General features: G+C 41.3%; 1 protein-coding gene across 1 annotated transcript in view; it reads right to left on the bottom strand.

The window, feature by feature from the left end:
- Positions 1-13,461, bottom strand: part of AOAH (acyloxyacyl hydrolase) — a 119,934-nt gene that overhangs the window by 68,169 nt on the left and 38,304 nt on the right. Inside the window, exons 6-9 of the mRNA XM_074945344.1 lie at positions 11,083-11,142; positions 2,336-2,406; positions 567-627; positions 14-84 (exon numbers count right to left, since the gene is read on the bottom strand). Of these exons, the coding sequence (XP_074801445.1) occupies positions 14-84; positions 567-627; positions 2,336-2,406; positions 11,083-11,142 (263 nt within the window). The remainder of the gene's footprint in view (positions 1-13; positions 85-566; positions 628-2,335; positions 2,407-11,082; positions 11,143-13,461) is intronic.

Raw genomic sequence — 13,461 nt, 5'->3', positions numbered from 1 at the left:
TTAACAGAATTACCGTCTACCAGGGTACACTACTGCTTTTCGTTCATTGCAGTCTCTGCCTCTCCAGTGATATCCCCTCAATGTCTAAAAGACAAGAGGCACAAATAAGATGTTCTTGTTATTCTTTCTTTTTTAATTTCAAATATCTAAAATGACAGTGTAACTCAAGGTGCAGGAATAAAGCCTAGTAAATGGGTTTTATTCCAAATTCCCAACACTAAGCTTTAATACATGACACTGTGCTAATTTTGATGCAGAAATAAGACAAGCTGCCAATTTTAATTTTTTAAATGGCTTTGCTTCACCATCTATTAATTCAATAAACATACTACTCAGTGGCAGAGCAGTTTGCTTCTGCAGACAATGCAGCTATCTCCAAAAATGGCATAAATGAATGATTTCTTTCCCTTTCCCCCAAAAGAATATTACTTTCTATAATAAAAACTGCTCTCACTCGACTCCTGTGCTCTCCCATGAAAGAAAAAAGTTTTGTAGAAGCTAGCAGGAACTTCAGAGAGATTCTTGTCAATAGGGGATTATCCCACCAAAAGAGAAGCTTTACTTACTGGGAAAGCACTAAATTTATCTCCATCAAAGTCTTCAAAAGGTAACTTATTTTTTATGACACTGTAAAAAACACCACAATACTTTGTTTCAGAAACAAAAATACAGTACAGAGATGAAAATATACACTCTGTTTGTTAATATATTATTAATTTCTCATTCCATGTTCAAGCACAAGGATCTGCATTTCAGGGTATTGATTTCAGTCATTGTTCTCCGTTCAATGGAGTTACACCTGCATAACAGCAGAATCTAGCACTAAATACCTAAAATAAAATAGCAAATCAAATCTCTAGTAAAATTAGCCTAATACTTTCTGAATTATGTAAAGTGACAGCATACTGAACCCCATGGATCCTGTAGTTCTTCCACACATTATGACATCTGTCCTTGGCTAGGGAAAGCAGATCAGCATCTGTCTTCAGTGGTGAAACAAGCACTCTCATGTGTTGCTTAGCAGGTGGTGTTCTTGGAATGACATGCTAAGAATCCTCTCCTTGGGAGGCTAAGCATATGACCTTCAAAGAGTTTCCAACCTCTTGGACACATGAGAGCTGCTGAATCAGGGTAAAAAAACTAAGCTGGTGCTCCTGGGCTAGGTGGTTTCAAATTACATTAGCATCAGGCACTGAGAACCAATGGAGATAGGTTATGCACATTTGTATTTGTACTTGTCACCCTGGTTCTCTGTGCACTCAGTGCTTTGAAAGTACTGCCTGCTTTAGGCTAGTTCAGTCTCTGTGACTCGTGTCAGTTGAAAGGAAATGGCACAGATCCACAACAAGTTTGAAGAGGAAAACACATTCTGCCACGTATTGCGGGGGAGGGAATTGAACATCGTTGATCTGGCCTATATTTTATAGTGTGTATGTACATTTTGGCTCCCACTACCACTATCTGACTCACGGAGCTAAATCTTCTAGTCTCCCTGCTCATAATACTTCTAGCCTTGACTTAATGGATTTTACAGACTCTCTAGAAATTTTCTGCACAGATTACCCCAACTCCTACTACTGATATTTGAGGTTCACTCACAAGAGTGGAATTTTACTGAACTAATTGGGCTGGGAAATAGGGTCATTCTAAAAATGCTTCATGTGTTCCTATCCCTTACTAGATATGCTTCACGTGTTCCTCCTCCAACCCATAAATTCTCTGCTCCAACAGATGCTCTCTGAAAACAGTAGCCCATTTGATGCCCAGTCCTACATTCCTTTATTGAGATGCGAGCTTTAATATATGTGTAATTGAGCATTTTCCCTGTGTACTTCTTATCTTGTGCCTTTTAGAATTATACAGATGCTACTTGCTGTGATCAAAGGAGAGCATGTTTCTCTCCAGTGGGACAGGAAGCATAATAACTGGGTGAGTGACCAATATTGACAAGTCTCTTGGAGACAGGAAATCTGAGAGGAAAAGTGGTACTAGATGATAACCTGGCTTGCAGACATGGAATCTCTGGGTGGGAAGATGCCAGCTTACCCCCAGTTTGGGACAGGGCCTACATGTTCTCCTATCACCACTGTCATTATACTTTTATTTTCAATATTAAAAATATTCAAATTCATTTCCAGCATCTTCTTCTAGGAGCAAAATGTACCTTAACTGCTGTACTTTCTAAAGAATGTTTCTGATGGAAAACAATGTTGTCATCTTTAGGAGGAGTACAAAGCCCTTTTAAATCTGAAGGTTTTTTTTTTTATTTATTAAAAGGAACAGTGCCCCAGATATTACGATTTCTGTCATTAAGGACTGGAAATATCATACATACTATTTAATCTTCTCACACAGCTTGACCAGAAGGGGAAGTGCACATATACTTGAAAAACCAGCTGTGTTTTTCTAGGAAAAGAGAACAGTGCATTAGTTCATATAGCTCACATACTTTCCACCTGCTTGTGTAATGTTTGTCACAAAATTAAAGGGGATGAACAATTTCCTGGGGGAAAATGGTCATTTACCAGGATTCTTCACTTTAATAAAGTCAATGTTTTATAAACCATCTGCATCTTGCAAGAGAACAGAAAAAGTGACAATGATACTTACCATGAATTGTGGAAGTGTTCATTGAACATAAATCGTGTTCCTGAATGCTCAATGGGAGTTTTGGGTGAGCAAGGGATGCAGGCTCAGGCTCAAAAGGAGGATAATTTAAGGAGCTGGATGTGTACATAGTGCATCCATTGGTTTTTAATGGGATTCCTACTTAGAAAACCCCAGGCAGGGCCATGTTTACCGCCTGTAGAAAATTATGCTCCAAGGTAAATCCTTTTTACAATACATGACCTTCATTGGTGACAAACCAAATGTGGAGGATACAGAGTAATCCTAATATCCCAGAACAAAGTAGCACTTACTGGTACATGCTTATGTCAAAGAAATGCTCACATAATGTAAATGGGGCATTAATTTAATGCACATGTGGCTAGTACGACCTACCATATGTTCAAATGGACTATAAATATGAAGGGCTAAAAATTCTTTTGTCAGCGCACAGCCTGAGTAACTGGGCTGTGGGCTAAGGAGGTTTGTAGGGTGTACGCATGAACAGCTTGAACAGCATCTTTTCCTCAGGCCATGGAGGATTACTATTATTATGTTCAATACTATAGTGCCTAGGAGCCCTAGTCATGGACTAGGACCCCCCTTGTGTTAGGCTCTGTATAAACACAGAACACAAAAACAGTCACTGCACCAAAGAGTTTACAATCTAAGTATAAAACAAGAGACAACAGATGGACAGACAGATAGATGGGGGAGTACAAAGAAACAATATTGGTCAGCATGGCAATCACAGATCCACCAGTCCCACTCTACTTTAACCCCACTCTCTAATTTAGCTCCCATGGTGCTGTGCTCTGCAGCATGCAAGAAGACTCAGACCTCCTGTGTGGGCTCCCTGCATCCTAACTCCCAATACTGTACCAATGCATCAGTTCTGCTGTGTTTAGGACTCAACATGCCCCCGGTGGCAGGGATTAGGGTGGAAGGAAGCAGATTTGCTCAGGCAACAACACATGATTAGAAGTTAACCACATGTCTTGGGTACATATTGAGTGGCCAGCTACCATCAGTATCTGATATTCAAGAAATTCTTGAATTGACTATACATCAATACTAGGAGCCTGGGTTACAAACGAGAGAAATTGGAATAGCTTATTTATGAGCATAATTCAATCTAGTTGGTATTACTGAAACCTGGTGGGATGATTCGCACTATTGGAATGTTAAAATCAATGGTTATAACTTATTTAAGGAGAACTAAGTAGACAAAAAGGGAGGGGGAGTGACACTCTATGTCAAAATGGTATTACTTGTTTCCGAGTCACCGACAATTTGGAAGAAAATGATCTTGAATGCTTCTGGATCAATGGCCTAACAGATAAAGCACAAGATTGGGTATTAGCTGATGTCTGCTACACATCATCAAATCACACTAGAGAACAGGATGACTGCCTTCTTATGCACCTATTTATAATGTCTAGGAAAAAAAGCTGTGTGATCGTGGTGGACTTCAATTTGAATGACATATGTTGCCAGAACTAAAACATCCTTGTAATTTCTGATTATAGATGACAATTTCCTAACTCCAAAAGTGTTGCAGCCAACACAGGGGAATGCTTTATTAGATCTGTCCTAACAGTCAAAGAAAAACTGATCACAGAACTAAAACTTAATGGTAGCTTAGGTACAAGGTATCATGACTTGGTTACATTTACAATGTCCAAGCAGAATAAAGTTCCGATCAGTAATATATATACTTGATGCTTTAATAGGACTAATTTCACAAATCTGAAAACAATTATGAGCCAAATTGGATAGGAGGAAGATAACTGAATAATTGGGAATTATTTAAGAACACTTTACTAGATGCCCCAAAAGCCACAATCTCACATTTGATGAAGAAGGCTGTGCTGGTTAAAAAAACACAACAATCTGGTATAGAGGGGAAGTGAAGGCATCTATTTATATCGTTCTCAAATGTGGGATTGTGGCTTTTGGGGCATCTTCTATCTATCTATTTATATCTCAAATGGAAGAAAGGGGAAGTTGATAGTAATGAATATAAATCAGAAATTAGGAATTGTAGAAAATTGATAAGGGACACAAGGAGAAATCTATGGCCAGCAGAGCTAAGGACAACAAGAATGAGTTTTTTAAATATATGAGAAATAAAAAGACTCCTGACAATGGTATTGGTCCATTACTAGATGGAAATGGTAGAATTATCAATAATAATGCAGAAATAGCAGAAGTGTTCATAAAATATTTCTGTTCTATATTTGGAGAAAAAACAGACAGTCTCATCAGATGGTGATAGCACTCTTTCAATCCCACTAGCATCTCTGTGGGATGTTTAACAGAAGCTGCTAAAGTTAGACATTTTAAAATCAGTAAGTCTAGATAACTTGGATGCAAGAGTTTTAATAGAGCTGGCTGAATAATTAATGGTGTTTTTCAATAAGTCTTGCAGCACTGGGGAAGTTCCAGAAGACTGGAAGAAAGCTAACAGAGAAAGTAATGACTCAGAGAAAGACTTAGGGGTTGTGGTGGATAATCAGCTGAATATGAGCTCCCAATGTGATGCTGTGACCATAAGAGCTAATGCATTTTGGGATGCATAAACAGGGGAATCTTGAGTAGGGATAGAGAGGTTACTTTACTTCTATTTTTGGCACTGGTGTGACACTGGTGGCACTGCTGGAATACTATGTCCAGTTCTGGTGCCAACAATTCAAGGTGCTAATTGGAGAGGGTTCAGAGAAGAGCCACGAAAACGATTAAAGTATTAGAAAACAGGCCTGATAGTGATAGACTCAAAGAGCTTCTCTATTTAACAAAGAGAAGGTTACTGGGTGACTTGATCACAGTCTAAGTATCCACATGCGGAATAAATATTTAATAATAGGCTCTTCAGCACAATCCAAATGTCAGGAAATTGAAGCTAGATAAATTCAGAATGGACATAGGGTGTAAATTTTTAACAGTGAAGGTAATTAACCATTGGAACAATTTACCAAGGATCATGGTAGATTCACCCTCACTGACAATTTTTAAATCAAAATTGGATGTTTTTCTAAAAGATATGCTCGAGGAATTACTTCGGAGAAGTACTCTGGCATGTGTTATGCAGGAAGTCAGACTAGCTTATCACAGATAGTCCTTTCTGGGCTTGGAATCTATGAATAGGTGTAAATATCACACAATAAAGGGATACTTTAACATGCTATACACACACCCAACACACACCCCAACTAGCTTGTGCAATTGTTTTAAACAACTTTGGAGGTGTGTATATGCTGTAGTTAGTTTTGTAAAAATATAATTTGCACAAATATATCTGACTTTTTAAATGACTCCCCCCGCCATGTAAATCTAATCCAAATGAGGAATACAAAAGCAACAGGAGAGATTGTAAAATATTTTTTAGCACCTTAAGCTTCACTCAAGCTGTCAGCTTTTCAGTTTCAGCCTAAGGGCTAGTCTAAGCTGGCAACAGCAGCACTTCAACGTGGCTTGTGTAGTCGTGGCACAGCGCTCTTAAAAAACCCACCTCCACGAGGGGCGTAGCTACCAGCACTGGGAGCATGGCTACCAGCATTGGTGCACTGTCTACACTGGCGCTTTATGGTGCTGAAACTTGCTGCGCTCGGGGTGGGGGGGTCGGGTGTTTTTTCACACCCCTGAGCAAGAAAATTGCAGCACTGTAAAGCGCCAGTGTAAACAAGCCCTAAGTCACGATGTTCTGCAGTGTGCAAAAGCCTTTGATGTCAACACAGCCACATCTGAAGCCTCTTTGGAAAGACAATCTGGTGCTTTAGATAAATTACAGTCAAATTTAAGTCCAAACATAGCTGTAAGTAGAACAGAAACTTTCCTCCCCTCCCTTCGGTTTCTCATTTTAAAACAGCTTCAGATCGAGGCCACATTAACTTCAAAGATTTCACATACACAGCAGACATCCCAGCTTGGGCAGAAGCAGCTGAGGTGATGGTTGCATTGAAGACTTTGAAGACACAAGAAAGAGATTATAGCTAGTCCTTCTATGTGTACACAGTAGGTCTCCTCCCCTTGCGTAGCACACGTGCAGGCCAGCTAACAAATGCAGTATTTCACTCAGGGGACTGCAGGGATACTTTCATCTCTGTGTCCCAAGCGGGTAGAAGAAGATAGCTAAACCCCCACAATCCCAACCCCAACATCCACACACTGGCCCACAGTACAGGGTTGGTGAACTGAGGGGAGCAGACTGCACCATCCTACAGCCTACACACACCCTGTGCACACACGGGAACTCTCTCTGCCTCCCTTTGGGGCAATGCTGCTCCCCCTGCTCTCTATACAGGGCTGTGCTTAAAGAAACAGGATATGATTTGAAATGATCTTCTATTCAGACATTTTTGAGTCGGTCAGGCAATTTTCTGACAAATCTGCCTATCTGCTGGGTCAACTGCCATTTTGGGAAGCACACTCGATGCAGCATTTTACAGAGAACACACACATACACACACTGTGCTCTCTGAAGAGTGATCTTACCTTTTGTTTTCTTCTTCGTTGTTACCCTTAATCTAAAATAAAACTTGATCAGACTGAAAGTGTATGGTGGCACTTTTTTGTACGGAGAGTCAAAAAAGATCATTAAACCCTTGGAAATTATATTAACTTTAATTAATTTGTAGCTTTAAAATATGTTTCAATAAGGATAGCTGTGAGGTAATTGCTAGCAGTATGCTAGGATTAACTACAGGATAGACCTAACCAATTTATTTTTATGCAATTTTGATTTGGGACCATGTAGTTTGTCTGTCTTAAACAATTCATGCCCATTATTCATTGAACAGTGAATGGGAGAACTAGTATTTTGAGGAATAACTGAAGGATTGTTCATCCTGTCTCAGGGCCATCATCTGCCTAGCCCTGTTGTGATAAATGAGCCTATAAATTTACCCTAATTGTGAGCTCAACTGTGAAAAGTGAGTGAATATTCATAAAATGTCACAATAACCTATAACACCAAAATGTTGATGGGAAAAGGTCCAAACAGGAGACAGAAAGAATGAATGAATTCAAACAAAAAGGCCAACTGGTATAACTCATGGAAACAAAGAGACATGGGACCGAAAAATCAATGGACCAAAATTGGTGTGTCAGAAATTAGGCTTAATTGGTGAACAAAATGAGAGGGTGAACTGCTCTGTCCATCATTCCCTCTTGGCACCCTTAAAAGAAAAGATGATTTTGTGAGGAAAGGAAGAAGAATTTGTCCATTAACAGCTACTGACTGGGAGATGGGTGAACCAGCAGGAGCGAGCTTTACCATCATGGCTACCACCACCACCGTCTCCTGGAATCCAGTCACCATTGGGCTGTCTTCTTCCTAATCCTGAGACATGTGCTGACCAGAGTAGGCCAGAGAGAGGGACCCAGATGACATCATCACCTCCACTGGCTGCAGCTAAATCCTGACAACCACCTGGGATGTGAGACTTTTTGACTCCCTTTATGCACCGCTACAGACTAGGGACCGAATGGCTAGGCAGCAGTTCTGCAGTTCTAGGGGTTACAGTGGACAAGAAGCTGGATATGAGTCAGCAGTGTGCCCCTGTTGCCAAGAAGGCCAATGGCATTTTGGGATGTATACGTAGGGGCATTGCCAGCAGATTGAGGGACGTGATCGTTCCCCTCTATTCGACATTGGTGAGGCCTCATCTGGAGTACTGTGTCCAGTTTTAAGCCCCACACTACAAGAAGGATGTGGAAAAATTGGAAAACGTCCAGCGGAGGGCAACAAAAATTATTAGGGGACTGGAACACATGACTTATGAGGAGAGGCTGAGGGAACTGGGATTGTTTAGTCTGTGGAAGAGAAGAATGAGGGTGGGTGGTGGGAGGGTGGTGAAACACTGGAATGTGTTACCTAGGGAGGTGGTGGAATCTCCTTCCTTAGATATTTTTAAGGTCAGGCTTGACAAAGCCCTGGCTGGGATGATTTAGTTGGGGATTGGTCCTGCTTTGAGCAGGGGCTTGGATTAGATGACTTCCTGAGGTCCCTTCCAACACTGATATTCTATGATTCTATGATTCTCATCAGTGTGTCCTTTTCATTCCCCACCTTATTTCTTCTCATTCCTATCCCTCTCCTTTTTCCTTCCATCTACTAAAAGAGTCTGGCTTTGCCAGCCAAGATTGCACATTTTGCAATACTGTTGTAAGCCTGTGACCAGAGAGGCAGATAAAAACAATGCCCCAAACAGTCCAATGCCGGCCCAAATTGCCAGGTTTTGGAGTGGCTAATAAGACTGTGTTCCATGCACGTGTTTCTTGAGCAGTGAAATTGCGAGAAAGAGTCAACACCAGAGACAGAAACTGTGTTTTCTATGTTTGCAGTTCTTTTCTCTCCCCTCGTTTGTGTGTGTGTGTGTGTGTCTTGTTTTGTCTTTTAGGAAATGGGATTGGGCTTTAACAGCAGCCACAGCAACAATGGCTCCAGTCCCTCTCAACTAACCTTTTCTCTCCTCCTCAACCTTCCCCTCAAGGACAGCTATCATCCTCTTTAATATCATGTAAAAGACTGTCAAAAAATTCTCTCCAGCTAAAGGGAAAGTGAGCAAGGGATGTTGTTAAAGTGAAAGCCTTGCTTAGTACTTGACATTTCAAATACTTTAACTCTTTTCGCTTGTGTCTTTAACATAAGGTTAAAATGTTTTTTCCCCAGGACACTAAGCAGGCTGAGGTCTCTGCATTACTAAACCCCAAACCTTATACAGTTTAGATTTCTCCGGTGATGGAAAAAAGTAGAAACTTCATGCAATTTGCGAGGAAATATTTGACCATCACTAACATGATATTCAATGGTAAGAATAAGGAGCATAGTCCTGTTGTTGCTGCTCCACATGAGCTGAAACCCTTATTTACAGTGTATTGTTTATTGCCTTGGTATCACAGTTTGGCAGTAGCCCAAAGGCTAATTAGGAATCTCAATTTTCATGACTGTGAGCAGCATCACAGTGAGGATTCAGGAAGAAACAATATCAATAATTTCTTTGCAAACAGCAAAAAATGTTTGCTCAGTAATCAAATGCCTGAAGAAAATTGGAAGCAAACTCCATGGCTTACTTGACTCATAAACCTGAAGGCATAGCCAGCTACCAGCAAAAAAGTTGCTCTTCCTTTCGCTGCTACCAATTAGAGGTGGGTGCAAGGCTCAAAATGTGAGGTTTCCAACTCTAGTGTTTAAGGCTGGCTGGAGCCAGGCCTTTACTTTGGTTCAGCCCACCATAAACATGTTTGGATTTCAAAGAATCCCAAAACGCAGGGGTGTTCAGATCCAGGGTTTTGGTTCAGGCTTATCTCTAATAGCCAAAGGTCTGCACATGCAGAAAAGGTTAGAGTGATGGTGGGTTAGGAAGAAAAGTGTAACTGCAACACAGACAGGGCTGGAGCAGCAGCAGATCTGGAGACCCAGCTGGAGGAAGAGCCCTGGACAGAACTGACAGGCTCTGGAAACTTCTGCTTCTGTAAAGAATCTAAATAGGATTTGAACCAAAGTGTCTGACATCTGGCTACTGAAGCAGACTTCTAAGCTCTGCAGCGTCATGGTGTTTTATGTTTATTATCTGGATTCCTGCCACGCTTACACTCTCATGAAGGCCCTATGGGGTTCAATGAGGTACTTGTGTGAGTGAGCACTATTCAACACGAGTGAGGCTGGCAGCACAGTGTTGTGCATAAACAAACACAAACAACATAGTAATAAATAATAATGAGGCATAATGCTGCAGTAAACACTTAGATGAGGATTTGAGCATGGGCATGGAGTCTGAGTTCAGGGAGCTTCTTGAACCATTATCAGGTTGGCAGGCTTAATAAAATTAATTAGAGCTCAGCAGGCTTTTATTCATATAATTCTAGCTTTTTTTATTCCCCCATTTCCTCTTTTTAAAAAAATACTATGTATTAAGGATGGATGAATCATCCAAGAGTTAAGCTAGCACCAACTGTGTGCCAGTATGGTCACTGCACCTCAGCTGATGTGTAAATCTGCTATACCTATTACGGCTTGAGAGGACCTAAACTCTTTTACTTTTCATTATAGTTTTGGTCTTGCTGGCTCTATCTTTTATTTTCCCATACAGTCTCTCTGCATTTGTTTTTCATTCTGCAGTATTTTCCACCTATTTTTACACTAGACATTCTCTTTGCTCCTTCTTTATTCCTGTATTCAGTCTCACCTAACCACAGTGCAGAACTAATAAATTCTGAAGTCTGAGTCAGCATTTCAAATCTATGAGGGTCAAATGGTTTTGAAATGCATCTGATGAAGTGAGCTGTAGCTCACGAAAGCTTATGCTCAAATAAATTGGTTAGTCTCTAAGGTGCAACAAGTCCTCCTTTTCTTTTTGCGAATACAGACTAACATGGCTGCTACTCTGAAATTTGAAATTATGCAAACTGAGGCCACCTATCCCTGATAAACGCAGTCACAACATGAAATACCTTTTGTTTCTTATTTCTTACCAGAACTTTGGAATTCCTGACAATCCTGTTTGCTTTCCTTATAGCCTTATTCAGCCCCATCTAAAACAGCAAGAGAAAAACAAAATATATCAATTTTGCATTACCTATATATTTTTCCCCAAATATTTTCTCTCTTCTGTCATTAATCATGGCACAAAAATGAAGGCTGGATCTACAAATAAATCATTCACTACTTTTTATTGGACTAATAATCAATTATCTAATCACCGTGTATGAAACTCCAGTTGCAAGAGTTCATTTATTTTGCTTCAGGGCACTATTTATTTTCTTAGATGAAGTCCAGCTCAGTTTAAGATTTTTGATTCAGATCTCAGCTATGCTGAATTAGTGACAGTGGACAAAATTCCACAACTCTTACAGAAGCGCCATCTATTTGTTCTATACAAGATGGCCAGAAATAGGATGTAAGGATGCAAGAACCACCCAGTCTCCAGAAAACAAGAGGTTAACTTCAGTTCAGATTTGCCATCTGTCATAGCTCTGTAGTGTTCCCTGTCGGTTGAATGTGGCACTTTCAGTACTCTTAGCCTCAGTTTCCCTCTCAGAGGTGGTTCCACTTTTTATACCAATAAAATAAAAACCAGCAGGATCTTATTAAAGAGAAAAAGGCAAAATTCCACATTTATTGTGAATACAGAAAGAATCCTAGTAAGCAGTTAGTTATAGCTATAACATTCCATTCAATCTCATATTCATTCATGTACACACACACACACACACACACACACACACACAGGTCCTGCAAGGTTGTTATCATAGTTACCAGCCTTAGAGTTGCTCATGCCAAGCCACTGGCCAGGTGGCCTGGACATGAGGAGGGAGCAGGGCCTCGTCAGATGCACATCTGATGCTCCTGGAAGTTGGTTTGCAGAATCAGACCCCAAAGTTCTCACTTTCTAGAGTCCATTTTTATAGGAATTTCTTCCTATGCCAGTCTATGGGAATTGCTTCATCATGCTGTTGCTGAATCAATCAGCAGATGGCACATTCCTGACAGCTCTGTGCTGCTAGATGTTATCTTGTTCTTTGGTTCTCCCATTCTTGAGGCTGTTGGGTGGATTCCAGTCTGCCCTCCGGGGGTCCTCTGGTTATTTCCACTTGACGCCTTCTTCAGCCGATGGACACTGGATTCTTAGGCTTGCACCTCCCTGATCATTCAGTTATTATCCACACCAAGCATCCATCCACATACATCCTCTATCTCTATTTTAATCACAATTGTTAATACAACAAAAGGGCGGGGAGTCTCTGGGTGCTGTTTCTGTTGTTACAGAGTATTGCTTTGAGTCTCTCTCTGTGTGAAATGCTTTGAGAACAGACTCTGTCTTAGAATATACTAACGCAATTAGCAGCTTGCAAGTTTCACACATAGAGGGACAGAAACAGTACCAAAAACCCAGAGACCTCTTAATTAGTAATACCCTGGAATTTAAACTGTGGGGAATCAAACTCATTTGTGATTTTAATACAGAACTTCTTTAATATGATCCAACATCCTCAGCTCTCCACACACCCATTTGTGCTGGAGATGTGGCTTAGCTCTCTGGCCTAGTCACAACAAACACAACCCCCTCTGGGGTACCAAAGTTGAAACTAAAAAGTCTCTACCAAATAAAAAGGTCCCTCTGCCCTTTGGGGCTTCTCTTTAACGCACCCATGGGGCACTGTTCCCAGCCTGTTTCTGGGCTCGGTGCCTCGTGTCCTTCCTGGCTCTGGGTCCCCAGGCTGGCTCCCTTGGAATATCCTTTTCCTTGCAAACCCTGGCTCAGGGCTTTCCACAGGAGCTGGTGGTTCCAACTCACGGGATGCCTCTTCCATCATAGAATCATAGAATATCAGGGTTGGAAGGGACCTCAGGAGGTCATCTAGTCCAACCCCCTGCTCAAAGCAGGACCAATCCCCAGTTTTTGCCCCAGATCCCTAAATGGCCCCCTCAAGGATTGAACTCACAATCCTGGGTTTAGCAAGCCAATGCTCAAACCACTGAGCTATCTCTCCCCCCCTCCTGCTTCCCAGAGAACTTCCCACTTCTTCTCCCCTTATTCTCAGGGAGCAGGTGGTGAGAGTGTCTCTCTCTCTCTCTCTCTCTCCCCCCCTTAGACCTGATTCACCCAGACTCTCCTTCTTTGGGTCTCTTTCCCCCACCCCCTTCCTACTCTATGCCCAGGTGCCCTCTGTAAAGCCCTCTTAATTGGCCAAAATGGAGAGTGCTGATAAAACACAGGTGCACCGGCCCAGCTCCCTCTTAAAGGGCCAGTGTCACCCTGTGACACAATCCACTTGCACATGTTCTAATGAAGCATTCTGTAGGTGTCCAAAAGACAGTAAATTTACTTACACAGGGAAGTATAGCAGAAC

Source organism: Natator depressus, chromosome 2 (assembly GCF_965152275.1).
Source record: "Natator depressus isolate rNatDep1 chromosome 2, rNatDep2.hap1, whole genome shotgun sequence".
In the NCBI taxonomy this organism is placed as follows: domain Eukaryota; kingdom Metazoa; phylum Chordata; order Testudines; family Cheloniidae; genus Natator; species Natator depressus.
This window is presented reverse-complemented; position numbering and strand designations above follow the sequence as displayed.